Raw genomic sequence first — 15566 nt, 5'->3', positions numbered from 1 at the left:
ATATATATATATATAAACTGTATATATATTATATAAATATATATATATATATATATATATAAAGCACAGACAGACAAAGTGTCCTGGGGGAAAAATCTGAGGTTTTACATTTATGTATAAGAATTAAATATGTGAGATTTGTTAGGGAGACACAGCCAGTACAACAGTGTGTGAGGTTTAAGAGGAGAAGAGAGAAGAGAAGGAGGGATGATATAGAGTTGTAGGAGGAGGAGAAACAGCCGTAATTATGTGCGTGGCTGTGCGGGGAACATCATACATGCGCATTTGGCGCTATTTATGCAGCTGAATTAGCCATGAAGCTAACGTACACCTCCTGAATCCGGCAGCTCGTGTGGACGACACAAAACAACCTATTTTTATTATCATAAAAGTGTATTTTTTAAATAAAAAAAACAACAACAACAAAAAAATAAAACACGCTGCGTAGGGAGGAGAATAGAATAAGTAAGTAAATAAATACGTAGATTGAAACAAGTGATTAAAGCAAACAGAAGGGGGGAAAAAGGAGAAAGAGAAAGATTTGTCATCTCGTATTCAGGCCTGATCTGATCTGGTGCCGGGACCTGGAGTTTAAACACAAGCCGGAGCGCAGAGATGACTGTGAACCTGGACAAGGAGGCCTACTATCGCCGGATTAAACGACTGTACGGGAACTGGAAGGTAAAAAATAATCAGCTCGTACGGACGAAGTGAAATCGTGCGTTTTGACTTGAGGCACTGATGAGGCCTGCGTTTTAGACCTCGGTATAGCGATGTGGTTTTTTTAAACCGCGTTACGTTTAACGTTTAACCGGTTTCTGTTACACGGAGAGCACAGACATGTCACAAACGACACCCCTGCGTTATAAAACGAGTGTTAATGAAGCGTGGTGTGTGTTATTTTAGCTGTGGTAGACCGCTCGCGCCTTGCTGGGTGCTAGCTGTGTATCTTAGCATTAGCGTTAGCATTAGCATTCGTTTTAGTGGTCGGGTGCTATTTGTTTGTTTTTGTTATTCACTAGTCAGTCAAAATGTAAAAATAAAAGCAATCTATACATATACAACCCCCCCCCTTTTTTATTTTGTTTATAACTCTGTAGTTTTTAATTAGCTGACACTGTTGCGATTTTAGCGGTTTAGCATTAGCTTTAGTGGTCGGTTGCTTTTTTTTTATTCACTAAACAGTCAAAATGTGTGACTGATTCAAATAAATAAATAAATATATAATATAAAACATATATATTTTTAAAAAGTTATAGATTTATGTTTATAAACCTGTAGTTTTTAATTAGCTTACACTTGCGATTTTAGTGGTTTAGCTTTAACATTAGCTTTAGTGGTTGGTTGCTGTTTTGTTTTTTCTCTTCTTTTTTTTCACTAAACGGTCAGAAGGTGTGATTGATTGATTAAATGCACACAGTAACATATAAAACCCCCCTTTTTTTGTTTATATATATATACAGTTTTTATTAGCTGGCACTTTAGCATAGCTAGCCACCAGACGCTAGCTTTCTGTCGTAGAAAGTAACTTGAGTAGTATAGTAGGCTAAAAACGACTGGCTTCGCTGCATTGAGTCGTTAATACATCATTACAGGCAGAGATTTCAGCCTCAGGTTAGCTAGCACTGGTTAGCCGAGAAGCTGCTCCTCCACAGTTCCTGTTGTGATTCTAACGAGTTCTGTTTCTCTCCCTCTGTCTTGTCTTGCATTTTACAGAAAGCTGAAGATGAGTTTGGGAAGGTGGATGCCATCGTGGTGTCTGTAGGAGTGGATGAAGAGATTGTGTACGCCAAGTCCACTGCCCTGGAGGTAAACTTCACAGATGCTTGTAGCAGGAGATGAACAATACAGATGACTGTAATGCTTACACTCAGACATCAAGAAAGGGAACAGTCAGGGCCATGAATCTTACAACTCGTTCCTGTCTGCGGCAGGTCGATCAGACAGCCGTTGATATTAATCTATGCATTTTACACAATGTAAGTTATTGTTCGAAGTTGTTATTTTTGGTTATAAGATGGACTGCTCTCTTACAGACATGGCTGTTTGGCTACGAGCTGACGGATACCATAATGGTGTTCTGCGAGACCAAGATTATTTTCTTAGCCAGCAAGAAGAAGCTGGATTTCCTCAAACAGGTCGCAGTCACGAAAGGAAACGAGAACGCCAACGGCATCCCGCCCGTCACGCTCTTGGTTCGAGAAAAGGTAAAACTTCCTCTCTTAAATTTACACCCCTGTGTCATGGCTCGGATATATAACGTCAAGAACTTTTATATGATATCAATTTTTACTCCGTGGGGTGCACGTAAGGTATCAAAATGTATTAGTTTCGTTCGTGTTAAAGGTTTTACGTGCTGCTTTGTTGTTGTCTCAGAACGAAAGTAACAAGGCAAACTTTGAGAAGATGATCGAAGCGATCCGAGGCAGTAAAGCGGGGAAAACAGTGGGTGTCTTCATAAAGGACAAGTTTCCCGGAGAGTACATGAAAAGCTGGAACGACATGCTCACAGCCGAGGGACTAGAGAAGGTGAGAAGGATTACAAAGAGAAACTAAAGTAAAGCACGACACCGTGGCTGTAAAGAGAAGAGCAGTTTTTATATTTACATAGACAGTTATGTGTATGTGTCTCTTAGGTGGACATCAGTGCAGTCGTGGCGTATACAATGGCAGTAAAGGAGGACGGAGAGCTGACGCTGATGAAGAAAGCAGCCTCGATCACCAGCGACGTCTTTACAAAGTTTTTTAAGGAAAGAGTTATGGAGATTGTGGATGCAGATGAGGTGAGGAAGATTTATCCCCCCCCCCCCCCTTAATTTTTTTGTTACCTCTTTATGCCAATACTTGTTTAGTTTTGCACTGTATGTCCGTTGCCATGAAGCTTGTTCCTGTGTTAACAGAAAGTGAAACACAGTCGGCTAGCAGAGTCAGTCGAGAAGGCAATCGAGGACCGGAAATTTTTGGGTGGTGTCGATCCATCTACCGTGGAGATGTGCTATCCTCCGATCATCCAGAGCGGTGGTAACTACAGCCTCAAATTCAGTGTGGTCAGGTAGGAAGCGTGAAAGCAAGATGTATTCCATTATTAAAATTAGATAATAAATAAAGGCAACATTTTACTAAAGTTGTGTGTACACTTTTTGGTCTTTCTTTCTTAGTGACAAAAATCACATGCATTTTGGCGCAATAACATGTGCGATGGGTATCCGCTACAAGTCCTACTGCTCTAACCTCGTGCGTACGCTCATGGTGGATCCGCCGCAGGAAATGCAGGACAATTACAATTTCCTCCTACAAGTGGAAGAGGAGCTTCTTAAAGAGCTTAAGCATGGTGAGTAGGTATAAGTTTTGGCTGAGGAATTTTTCTGACGCATCTAAAACATTTCATTGTCTATTCTATTCATTGTATTTGTTTATTGCTTAGTTAAAATTGGTAGTATTCATCTGCCTTTATAATTAAACCTAGGGGTTAAAATCTGCGATGCTTACAACGCTGTCATGGAGTATGTCAAGAAGGAGAAACCAGATGTTATCAGCAAGCTCACAAAAAACTTGGGGTAAGTTTGCGCTAATACGAAAGCTTAGAACCACGGACTCCACAAGCATATTACAGCATTTATTAAGTACAATCTTTTGTTATAAGATATTCCAGGTGCTGTGACCCTCAGTCTGTGATTTTGTGTCAGACAATATTAAAAAATGAATCTGGACAATACCGATTACAAGCTTAGAAGCTGATTCATACCTGCTCTGTCTCAGCACATCCAGATGTCATTAAGACTTAATGTGTGTTGTGCTGTCTTTCAGGTTTGTTATGGGGATCGAATTTAGGGAAGCCTCCCTGGTTCTGAATACTAAAAACCAATACAAACTTAAGAAAGGTAAGCTTGCCTGTAAAATATTTTGAGTGTTATTTATCCAGGAATGGATTCATTTTTATTGATGACCAGGGTTGTAAAAGTGTTTCGGCCTTAGATCCAGAAATCATTTGGGGACTGAAATAAAACGTGACAGATTATTGGCCTACATTTGTGAAACTATGGCCTTTCAGTTTATTCAAATACTGGAATATCGAATATTTTTGATTAGAGACAGTTATTTTATTTATTTTTTTATGTGAATACATTACATTTGTACATTGGCAATAATTCCAGTAAGGACTACAAAAGGCAAACCTATTTTGTCTTCTGTTTAAAGAAGACAGAACATTCATTCATTTGAAAACTCCTAAGCAAGCTTCACTGTAATACATTTATCTTCATCAATTAGCTTCTTTTTTTTGTGGTTGTTTGGAAAGAAGTGAGCTCATTTTCTTTTATTGGCTTACTGTCACTCTGCAAACATTTCATGTAAATTGCCTGTCTATTGGATGCATAATATAACGGGCAGGTGCTGAAGCCAACATCGCTAGTTTGACGCTTTGTACAAGGTCCAGGGATTAGAAGCAGGTTCATGTGTGCTGCTTTTGTTTTATGGTGATTTTCTTGAAGTGAAGCCGTTCCACAGTGAACATTTACTGTGAGTTTTGCATGTAGGCATGGTGTTGAGCGTGAGTCTGGGATTTGCTGACCTGTTGAACAGCGAGGGAAAGAAAGAGGAACAGAAGAAATACGCCCTGTTTGTTGGAGACACGGTTCTGATCAACGAGGTGAGATGCATTGATATGTAAGAGATGTACGCATGCTAAGTAGAAGCACCTACAGATCAAGTTTGTGGCTATCTGCGTTTGCATAATTCAGCAGGTAAAAAGGAAGTCCAGATAACTGCACATCAATTTGCTAATTCAAAATCCATCAACTTTAATTTTTTTTCCTGCTCACTTTTAGGAGGAACCAGCCGTCATTCTAACACCGGTGAAAAAGAAGATCAAGAACGTTGGAATTTTCCTCAAGGTACATGCATTACCTTCATATATCATCATCATTAGTTTTTCTCTTTTTCTCTTTGATGTAACATCTTGCATTGTGTATCTCCTCATTTTAGAATGATGATGAGGATGATGAAGAAGAAGAAGACAACGATGCTGAAGAACTGCTGGGTAAAGGAGCTCGTGCTGCTCTTCTGGCTGACCGGACCAGGGTGAATGTGCCTTTTATGTAACTACTTCTCATGTGTGAGTCTGTAAAAGTCTGTAATACGTAGAGAACTCTCTTTTAATGACCCGTTCAATTCATTTGATTAGAACGAGATGACCGCAGAAGAAAAGAGACGAGCACACCAAAGGGAATTGGCCAATCAGATGAACGAAGAGGCCAAGAGACGCCTAACAGAACAAAAGGGTGAACAGCAGGTCCAAAAGTAAGAGGATTTATATTGCTGTTAAATAACACATTTTTTAAAATTATTTTAGTGTAAGGTTGTCTTTATGTATTCTGTAGCAGTGCTGAACGCTCCCACTTTTTAAAATTCCTAGGGCCAGAAAGTCTAATGTGTCCTACAAGAATGTTTCCCAGATGCCTCGTGAGAAGGACATTCGGGACATGAAGCTCTATATCGACAAGAAGTACGAGACGGTTGTCATGCCGGTGTTTGGCATAGCAACACCCTTTCACATCGCCACCATTAAGGTATCGTTTACAGCACGTCCAGATCTTTATTAATCATCGATTTGTCCAGCTCTTTATTAATCATCGATTTGTCCATAAAAGCAGCTACAATTTTACTTTACGTTTTATGGCGTTCTTAATACAAGTGTCATGTTTGTGAATTATTGTTGCTCTTTTGTTTAGCCATTTTAACAAGATGTAGCCCTTTAAGTAAAAAAAAAAAGAGAAGTTTTTATTCTTGTGTATTCATGCTGTCTGTAGAATATGATCAGAAAATTGTGGTTGTCTCTCTGAAATCTGCACTTTCTGTTTTTATGTGCCAAAAGGGAAAACATTTTTTTGTGTGTTTTAGAACATCAGCATGTCAGTCGAGGGAGACTACACGTACCTGAGAATAAATTTCTTCGTACCTGGCAGCTCTCTGGGGAGGCACGAGGGCAACATCTTCCCCAACCCTGAGGCCACCTTTGTTAAAGAGATGTGAGTGTTTTATTTTTGTTTGTTTGTTTTTTCCCTATGTTTGTTTTATATGAACATTTTATAACGTATTTACGCTAAAGACAACGTGAAGCAAACAAATGTATACTTTCTTCCGTGAAGTCATTTACATGGGTGTGACTTCAGCTGAACATCAAGTATTTGATCGATCATGACTGGAACGTCATGTACAATTTGGCTTTTATCACCTGCCTGTGTGCTTGTAGTGCTGTGGATAAGATTTATGGACGATTACAGAGGGCAAAAATGTTCAATTTAAGAGAACCGTGGTTATGAATGATGAAATTTTTGCTTGTTTAGAAAAATGTGCAGTAGTAAGATTGGAATTTAAGAACCTGTTTTCATGGCTGTTTCCCTGTAGTTTTATAATAGAACTTATTTATTAAATTTTTTTATCATGATATTTGATTCATTTTATGATTTGCACATTTTTTTTTTTGCTTCCTCTCAGTACGTACCGGGCCTCAAACCTGAAATCTCCTGGGGACACTTTGGTCCCTTCCACCAATCTGCAAAATGCCTTCCGTATAATCAAAGAGGTGCAGAAACGCTACAAGACGCGTGAGGCAGAGGAGAAGGAGAAAGAAGGCATCGTCAAGCAGGATTCGCTAGTTGTCAACTTGAACCGCAGTAACCCTAAGCTCAAAGACCTTTACATCCGGCCCAATATTGCTCAGAAGAGGATGCAGGGCTCGTTGGAGGCACACACCAACGGTGAGACGGAGCGTTTTCATTGCCTGTGGTTTGTGATTCCACACCCCCACGTTCCCCTGCCCTCCGTCTCCACCCCCCTTAAGGACTTCTGCTCTTAATAAAAGTGATCAGCTGAATAAAATGCTAAAGAAATGTTTGCCACAAGCCAGCCGCCTACACTGCAAAAGCAAAAAAGGCAGTAAACGACTCGTTTTAACGTGTCTGCCTGTTCTCAGGTTTCCGTTTCACATCGGTACGCGGCGATAAAGTGGACATCCTGTACAAAAACATCAAGCATGCCGTGTTCCAGCCATGCGATGGAGAAATGATCATCGTATTGCATTTTCACCTCAAGGTAAACAGTCCGTGCCACTTTGTGCCCAATCGTCTGTGGTTCTTTACTAGTTTAGCAAGGACAAAATATATGCATGTATATTCACAATATGCAATCAGAACTATTGATTTACTGCACATTTGAAGAACAGCAGTCTGAATCCCTGCAAGTTTATATAAAAGGTATATTATGCTTTTTATGGTTCCCAAGTGCACACTGTCTCCAAAAAGGTCTCAATAATAGCAGATAATTAAATCATTTGTCGTGATGTTTTTTGTCTGCTGATAGCAGCTGAAAAATCAGCATGTGGAGGCCAGTTTTTTCTTTTTTTTTCTTCACTTTTTCTTTTTCCTCCTCTCTCAGAACGCCATCATGTTTGGGAAAAAGCGCCACACGGATGTACAGTTTTACACCGAGGTGGGAGAGATCACAACAGACCTGGGCAAACACCAACACATGCACGACCGAGACGACCTGTACGCCGAGCAGATGGAGCGCGAAATGAGACACAAACTCAAGTCGGCATTTAAGAACTTCATCGAGAAAGTCGAGACGCTTACCAAGGAGGAGCTTGAGTTCGAAGTGCCCTTCAGAGATCTTGGGTAAGAGACGATAAGTCAAAAACCTGGAGATAAAGGTTTCTGTTCCAAGTTATTTGTATCAAACAGGTTTCTTTTGTTGCATTTGTGTGCAGGTTTCAAGGCGCCCCGTACAGAAGCACTTGTCTTCTGCAACCTACGTCTAGTGCACTGTGCAATGTGACTGAGTGGGTGAGTGTGAAAACAAAGCAGAAACCTCATGTTTGTTGTATGTAAATGTAAAGAATACTGTGGTCATGGTTTGATTCACAAATACCGGCTTCGTGATTTAATTCTCAGAATATTTTTGGGCAATTTTTTTATGACTTAGCTCTGTAGCAGATTTTCTGTCCCTTAGAAACAGAGCTAAAAGTCAGCTCAAATGTTCTGGAACATCATGTGGTGTAAAACATCTAATAGATCACTTAAAATGGAGTGAAACCAAATATAACAACTATACAAAAATCATACGAGTGCAGAAGTGACCCGCCACATCTATTCTTTAGATTCCTAACTATTATACATGTTTTAAATCATGCTGCGCTTGTCATTTAGTCTGAAAAACAGCTTTAGATTCATATTGCAGTAATGAGGCGAGGCTCAAGCTGTTCATGTCCATGGTATGTTCTTTATGTTGACTGTTGTAATCTGAGGAAGTTTTAACCACGTCATTACTTGATCTGTGTCATTCAACTAATCAAAGCTTTCATGTGCCATTCTCTAGCCTCCTTTCGTAGTGACGCTGGACGAAGTGGAACTTGTCCATTTTGAGCGTGTTCAGTTTCATCTAAAGAACTTTGACATCGTCATCGTCTACAAAGACTACAACAAGAAAGTAACGATGATCAACGCAGTGCCGGTCAACTCTCTCGACCCAATTAAAGAGTGGCTCAAGTAGGTTCACTCACACCTGAGATTGTATATATTTTTTATTGGATTTTAATTTGTTCCAGCAGATGGCGCCATGCTGCACTGTCCACTGCGTAGAAAGTAATGCAGTGGTGATCTGTTCATGCATATGTCTTACGTTTGGTGTGTCTGAACAATCTCACCTTGGTAATATGATAAGGATTTGATCGTTATTTTTTGGATATACCTAGTTTAATGATAAACCAACACTGCCTTCTTTACAGCTCATGTGACATCAAGTACACTGAAGGAGTTCAGTCACTGAACTGGACCAAGATCATGAAGACCATCGTTGATGACCCTGAGGGCTTTTTTGAACAGGGTGGCTGGTCCTTCCTTGACCCTGAGAGTGAGGTGCGTTGGTAAAAATGCACAATTCAAAAATAAGCCCATTAGCAAACTTAGAGCAAGGTTAGCTTTTTTTATATGCAGAACAGCAATAGTAGTAAATCCTAATCATTGCCAATCATGGCCATAAGACACGTGTCTAAATAAGTCAGCTGTTTGTGTAGCAATAAAGTAAAACGTAAACCCAAGTGTCACGTGATGTGATTCATGATTCTGAACACGGCACAGGATTACTGATTACCGATATGTGCTCGTAGGGAAGTGGTGGAGAGGACGACTCAGAGTCTGAGATGGAAGACGAGACATTCAACCCCTCAGCTGATGAAGAGGAGGAGGAGGAGGAAGACAGCGATGAAGATTACTCTTCTGAGACGGAAGACTCTGGTAATTGTCACGAGCATGTAAATTTATTAAAAAATTAACCTGACCAGGTTCTTCATTTAAAATGAAGAAGAAAAAAAAACAACCTTTTATGCAGTCATGTATGTGTATGTTTTTCAGACTACAGTGCATCACTGGGAAGTGAAGAAGAAAGTGGCAAAGACTGGGATGAACTGGAGGAAGAGGCCAGAAAAGGTCAGTTGCAGCACTTTGAGTCTAGGACATTTTCAGCAGAGCACTAAAGTTGCTGCCTCTCACCTTTTTGTTCTGTCTCTTTCTAGCTGACAGAGAAAGTCACTATGAGGACGACGATACTTCAAACAGAAAGAGGAAGGGCCGATCCTCAGCAGCACCTCCCAGCAGCAAGAAGAAGCGGCGGCGTTAGAACTACTTTAAACACACACACTCACCCACACTGCCAAATTGTGCTCTCTCTAACCCTTCCCTCAGTCTCTCGGTCACGCACGCTGTATATAAAGGTTTCTGCCCTTTAGTCGTGTTGGATAGTGAGTGTTGAAGAAATGATGCAGAGAGCAGAAAGACTCCAGACCTATTTCTTACCTTTTTATTCCTGTTTGGCATTGTGTGTGTGTGTGAGTGTACATAAGAGGTTTTCTTGTAAATTTCCTCAAGCTCTTTTTGTTACTCATAGAGCGATTAAGTCTCTTTCTCTCTCTCGTTTTTGCCCCTTCCATGTGTTTTCATTAGATTACTCTTTCCATTTGTCACGTTGTCCTTTCAACTCGTTTCATACTTAAGGAACAGCTTGAATATAAGATTGTGTATAGTTTCATTTTGATTCCTGAATTGAAAGAGGGACGACAAAGAGGTGGACACGGACGACCAATTTACAGACGTGGTGTGAACACTTTCTTTTGTTATTACCATTTTCTTTGTTTTGAACTGGTAGTCTTGTATTATTAGATAAAAATCTTTTTTTCCCCCTTTTTTTAATAAAATAAATAAAAATAAATAAATAAAAGTCTTAATATTTGCTTTTGTATTCATTTGAGTTTTTTTTTAATATAGCAAAATTTGATTTGTGTTTGTTGAAACAATTACACTTTATTTATACAAGTACACAGTAAAATTTATTCAGCAGTATACCCAATTATTAGCCAACCATGTGGCAGCAGCACACTGTCTACAATTATGCACATGCAGGTCAACAACCTCAGTTAAAGTTCAGTTTCCATGAGACTGGGTTATTTCAGTGACTAGAGGCTAGAATTAAGTATGTGGGACTCTATGGGACTTTCATGCACAAGTGATGAGCAGTTTTGAGGATAAAGTAAATCTTCTTTAAAAGTGTGCAGTTAGAGGAAAATGGTTAGCTAGGTTTAAGCTGAAAATGTAAATATCCACAAGTGAGCTGAAATGCATTCGATGCACTGCACATTGTACCTTCTTTATTGCTTTAGTATTGTTAGTATCGTTCCTCAATCTCTCTCTCTCCTTTTTAAAATAAGTTATATGTTGATCAGACAGATTCTGAAATACTGCCCCAAAATAGTGCACAGTTCACATGTTCTGCTACTTCCAAGAGGGAAACCCCCGAGGAAGCTGTGTTCTGTTGACACTTGATCTATTATTAGTACTAATGCATGTTGCATACAAAGTAAAATTGAAGCACCATAAATTATTCTTAAAGTCCTTATTATTCCAAAACAATAACTGTCAACCTTTTTCCAGTGCATGTTTTAAAGTACAAAGGAAATTTATTTCTAAACTTACCTGCAAGTTTTTCTAGTCTCCAGTCTTTAAACAAACTCTGCCGCATCAGTATATGATCGTAATATTTCTCACTACTTCATACATTTGGTTGAATTGTAGAATCATTAAAAAGTTTATTGTGACTGATCTGATATCATTTTTATATACTGAACCAGTTTCTCACTTTTGATGTGTTAATTAATTTTTTCATTCATTTCTGAAATCTTTATTAACTGCTTTATCCTAATCCTGATCAAGGTGGATCTAAAGTCTATCACAGGAACACTGGGAGTGTAGCAAGGTTAAACTTTGGGACACAAGTCCATTCCTGGATACCATAAAAATATTCAGACCCTTGGGCTATTTAGAATCATCAGTCTATTTTCTGGCATGTTTTAGGAGGTATGTGGACAACCATGTGGACATTGAGACACACACACATATACACACACATCAGAATCAGAATCAGGTTTATGACACACACAAGGATTTTGGTTCCAGCTGTTGGTGACTCTCAAAAGAACAGGCATAAATAATACTATACATTTAGCTTGGACTATACAAGACAAGATAAAACAGACTATTTGAGGAAATAAAGACACTGTTAGACCTGTGTGGTTTTACAGCACAACCTCTTTGTCACTGTTTTCTCCTCCCTTTCTCACAATGTTACAGCACCGTCTCAGTATTTCTCCTTTATATTTGAATTCAAATATAAAGTCAGCTTTGTATTTTCTTGTACCAGGGACACCTGAGATCTCCACGTACTTTTAATGTAAGTTAATTTAATTTACCATTAATAATAAAAAATCCAATAATTCAAATGATCAGAAATTTTAGTTGCTAATTTTATTCATTTATTCTGGAAAGTGTCTCAGTCAGTAGTTTGTGCATTAGTATACTATTATATTAAATTATATGACCTGATAATTAATGATCAGAAAACATTATTATTATTATTATTATTATTATTATTATTATTATTATTATTATTATTATTATTATTATTATTATTATCATCATCATCAAGATAAAAATTTGATTACATTTGATTTTCTGCTGTTTGGCTTAGCAAAGCTTTATTTAAAGAAATTTTTAATTAGGATCTTTCTTAGTCACGTATGAATTTTTTTCAAAACTCCAGTTACTTGTAAATATTCCATTAGGTTGCATAAACATGTTCACATTTACCTCAGAAGTAAATTCATATTACAGCAATAAATAATTAAAATGCATAAAACTCAAAACAGTGCAACCTATCTCAAGAAGAAGATCTCAATATTTGGTGTAAATAAAAGGATTTATTAAAGCTAGTATGTCTCTATATTGGGTATGGTGTCTTCAGGGGTTGAGGGTTCGACCATCCTGTATGCAGTGTTTGCATGTTCTCCCAGTGCTTCTGGGGCTTCTGGGGGACAGGCAGTTCTAAATTGTCCATGGTGTGTGTGTGTGTGTGTGTGTGTGTGTGTGTGTGTGTGTGTGTGTGTGTGTGTGTGTGTGTGTGTGTGTGTGTGTGTGTGTGTGTGTGTGTGTGTGTGTGTTTGTGTGTGATTGTGCCCTGTGATAAGTTGGCACCCTATCCAGAATGTCCCCTGCCTTGTCCCCGGAGTCTCCTAAGACTGGCACCAGGTTCCCAGAAACCAGAAAGAGCAACATTCAACATAAAAATAAAAAAAAAAATCATAATGTTCTGCTTGAAGCTTAACATGATGCCCATAATGTATTGATATTTATGTGGCTTGTTTTTTTCCTTTTTATAAAATATGTTTAAGGTTTAAGTTCCTGTGAAGTGCAATCATATTTTTGCTTTGTATTTGGTAAGTAGAAACATCCCTAATTTCCCAAATGTAATAAAATTGTTTTTTTTTTCCTTTTAAAATACTAATGCTTGTGATAAGGCAAACTTTTAAACTCTCCTAACTTGTTTATAACCTATAGAACTGTTATAAACTATTATAAATTACTTGTGAACCCAAGGGTCACTATGGGAGAATAAACAGAACTTGATATTTTTAACACAAACTTAACTTTTTAATTCCATTTTTTTAATTACAGTTTGCTGTTAATTAAAGAAACATTCATCACTATTGTTGTCCATTTTTAATTACATACAGTGTTCCACATCATGTACTGCTTAAAGAACTGGTATTCTGACAGTGCGACCCTGAACACCAAACCCATCCGCCTGTCCATCTTCCTCATCGCCGGTGTATGTGCAGGTTTTCCAGCTCTTATTTGGGCTCTCAGTGTACTGTACCGCCATTATAAGAGCGGAGGTCGAACCTCAGTCTTCACCATCTTCCTCCTCCTCAGTGACCTGCTGGAGCTGATCCTGACTCCATTCCTTGTAACATACATATTCAAAGAGGACTTTAATCCATGTGGAATCATTTTTGGACTATTGTTTGGGGCCAGGCTGCTTGGGCAACTGCTTCACCAGACAGTGGCGTTAGAGAGCATTTGCCAAAGATATCTATTACCTGCTGAAGTTTTCTCTCCTCCCTGCTCTATTGTATTTTCCATTGTTTTTCTTCTAGCAGTTGCATGTCATTTCATACAAAAAACCATATATGTGATAACTGTATTTGTAGGCATATTACCTCTAATTGTGTGTGCATATATATTAACTTGTAAAGTACCTCATGACAGCGACCAGGCCACAGACAGGAAGCCTAGTGTGCTGGTTGTAACTGTTGCCATGTTTACATTGATGCTTATATACTTACCATTTTTCTTGACTGTTTTTACTGACATTCCTTTCATTTTGGACTGTTTAACAAGTATGAGATTAATCTCTGATCCCCTCCTGTGTGTACTCGTCTGCAAGGAGCTCGGTTTCAATTCACACACAGATCGTACAGAAGGATCACGTGCAAATTATCAGCTTTGAATTAGCAGGACAAACAGTAGGTTGTGTTTTGTGATGTTATTGCAGTGTGTATATTATCAGTTTTGCAGAAATGGAGTTAAATATACAGAAATTATTTACACCAGTCTACAGGAATGTAATTGTGCTCAGTTCATGCTGGTTTGTTTGTGGTTAAAATGTTCCCAGTAATGTTAGACACACATTCTTATAATCCTTTCTCTAGGAACAAATTGCTTTTGCAAAAATATTAGTGTAGTCTCTATTTTCTTTTTTTCTTTCCAGGCAGACTTGTTTTTTTTTCTTTTCTTTTTTAATCATTTGTGCATGGGCTTGTGTGAATGTGTGTGTTTTTGAACCAGAACTCCTAAGGTTGTATTTGAAATAAATGTTTATTTTCATGCACCTTTAGTTATACTGAAGGGAAAACTTAATATATCACACAAACACATTCTATGTCTTTGTCTATTCACTGTCATGATAAGGGCGATGATGCAACAGTTAGTGTGTAGTGTAAGGAACCACTGAAAGGAGAAGAAAACACTGGAGCTAAAACGGGTAACACCCAAACACATAACTGCGTTATAGACAACGGTGCTGTCCAAATATGGATGTTTGGCCATACAGAGATGTACAGTGGCAAGGAAAAATATGAAAAACCTTTTGGAATTTCATGGTTTTCTGAATAAATCTGTCATAAAATGTGATCTGATCTTCATCTAAGTCAAGGGTATTCAGAAATATAATGTTTCTAAAAATAATTACACAAAAAATTTCTGATCGTTTATGTCTTTATTGAGAACAACCAAAAAACCTCATAGAGCACTGTGGAAAAAGTATGTGAACCCTTGAGTTAATGACCTCAAAAAAGCTAATTGGGGTCAGGTTTTAGCACACCTGGAGTCTCATTAAGATAATATGTTTGGAGGTGTGGACTACAGCTACTTTAACAGATAAAAAGATAAAAACTCCTCAAACTTTTGGAGTTTGCTCTGCACAAGAAGAACACGCTTATGCGAGCCATGTCTCGCCAAAATAAATAAATAAATAAATAAATAAATAAATAATTAAAAAAAGCTTTCGGAGGACCTATGATCAAGAATTGTTACTTTACATAAAGCTGGAAAGGGTTACAAAGTTATTTCAAAGACTAGAAATTAACCAGTCTACAGTTAGGCAAACAGATTGGGAGTGTTCTACTCTATCAAGAAGTGGGTGCCCAGTCATGACACCAAGAGCACAACAAAGCCTCATCAATGAGGTAAAGAAACAACCCCGAATAACAGCCAAAAATTTAAAGGCACCATTGGAACCTGCTCCGCCAAGCGACCGACCTTGCGCACAGAGCCACGAAGCAGACAGCCCACTCCATAGGCCGTTCAGTGGCTGCACTGGTTGCCACGGAGAGGCACCTGTGGCTCAATTTTACTGGTATCAAAGATAAGGATAAGTCCTTTCTCCTGGATTCCCCGATTTCACCTCAGGGCCTGTTTGGCAATGCAGTGAGTACTGTTGTCGACATGGCACCAGGAGGTGAAACGCCAGTCAACGGTGATCAAGAAGTTTCTCCCTCGCCGCGGCGAGCTGCCTGGGTCATTTTCTAGCTGCACCCAACTCCCTCCTAGCTTTTTAATTCTAAGGGTACATTTACTTTTTGCACTGCCATATTGAAAGAGTGTGTTCAATTAAAAAAAAAAAAG

At 38.6% G+C, this 15566-nt stretch overlaps 1 protein-coding gene and 1 long non-coding RNA gene across 3 annotated transcripts; both read left to right on the top strand.

Annotated features, from left to right (window-relative positions):
* The first annotated feature begins 230 nt into the window (after positions 1-230).
* On the top strand, positions 231-10276 carry supt16h (SPT16 homolog, facilitates chromatin remodeling subunit). 2 transcript variants are annotated; one of them, XM_027135000.2, is made up of 25 exons: positions 231-465; positions 560-681; positions 1717-1809; positions 2037-2207; positions 2377-2529; positions 2637-2783; positions 2901-3052; positions 3159-3331; positions 3467-3557; positions 3808-3881; positions 4536-4648; positions 4827-4892; positions 4984-5079; positions 5183-5298; positions 5414-5567; positions 5899-6026; positions 6496-6758; positions 6974-7092; positions 7435-7673; positions 7766-7841; positions 8374-8543; positions 8783-8912; positions 9164-9290; positions 9408-9482; positions 9569-10276. In XM_027135000.2, exons 2-25 carry the CDS (start codon positions 616-618, stop codon positions 9670-9672), a joined length of 3096 nt encoding a protein of 1031 aa, XP_026990801.1. In that variant the 5' UTR covers positions 231-465; positions 560-615; the 3' UTR covers positions 9673-10276. The 2 variants fall into 2 exon arrangements, with proteins under 2 accessions (XP_026990801.1, XP_026990800.1); XM_027134999.2 differs by having other exon boundaries at positions 231-681.
* Positions 10277-11472: 1196 nt separating this feature from the next.
* Positions 11473-14501, top strand: LOC113635532. The gene is made up of 3 exons (XR_007143532.1): positions 11473-11775; positions 12773-12817; positions 13115-14501. It is a non-coding gene; the product is annotated as an uncharacterized LOC113635532 (long non-coding RNA).
* The last annotated feature ends 1065 nt before the right edge of the window (positions 14502-15566 follow it).

Source organism: Tachysurus fulvidraco, chromosome 7, assembly GCF_022655615.1.
Source record: "Tachysurus fulvidraco isolate hzauxx_2018 chromosome 7, HZAU_PFXX_2.0, whole genome shotgun sequence".
NCBI lineage: Eukaryota > Metazoa > Chordata > Actinopteri > Siluriformes > Bagridae > Tachysurus > Tachysurus fulvidraco.
The sequence above is the reverse complement of the archived record's forward strand: the minus strand, read 5'-3'. Positions and strand labels throughout refer to the sequence as shown.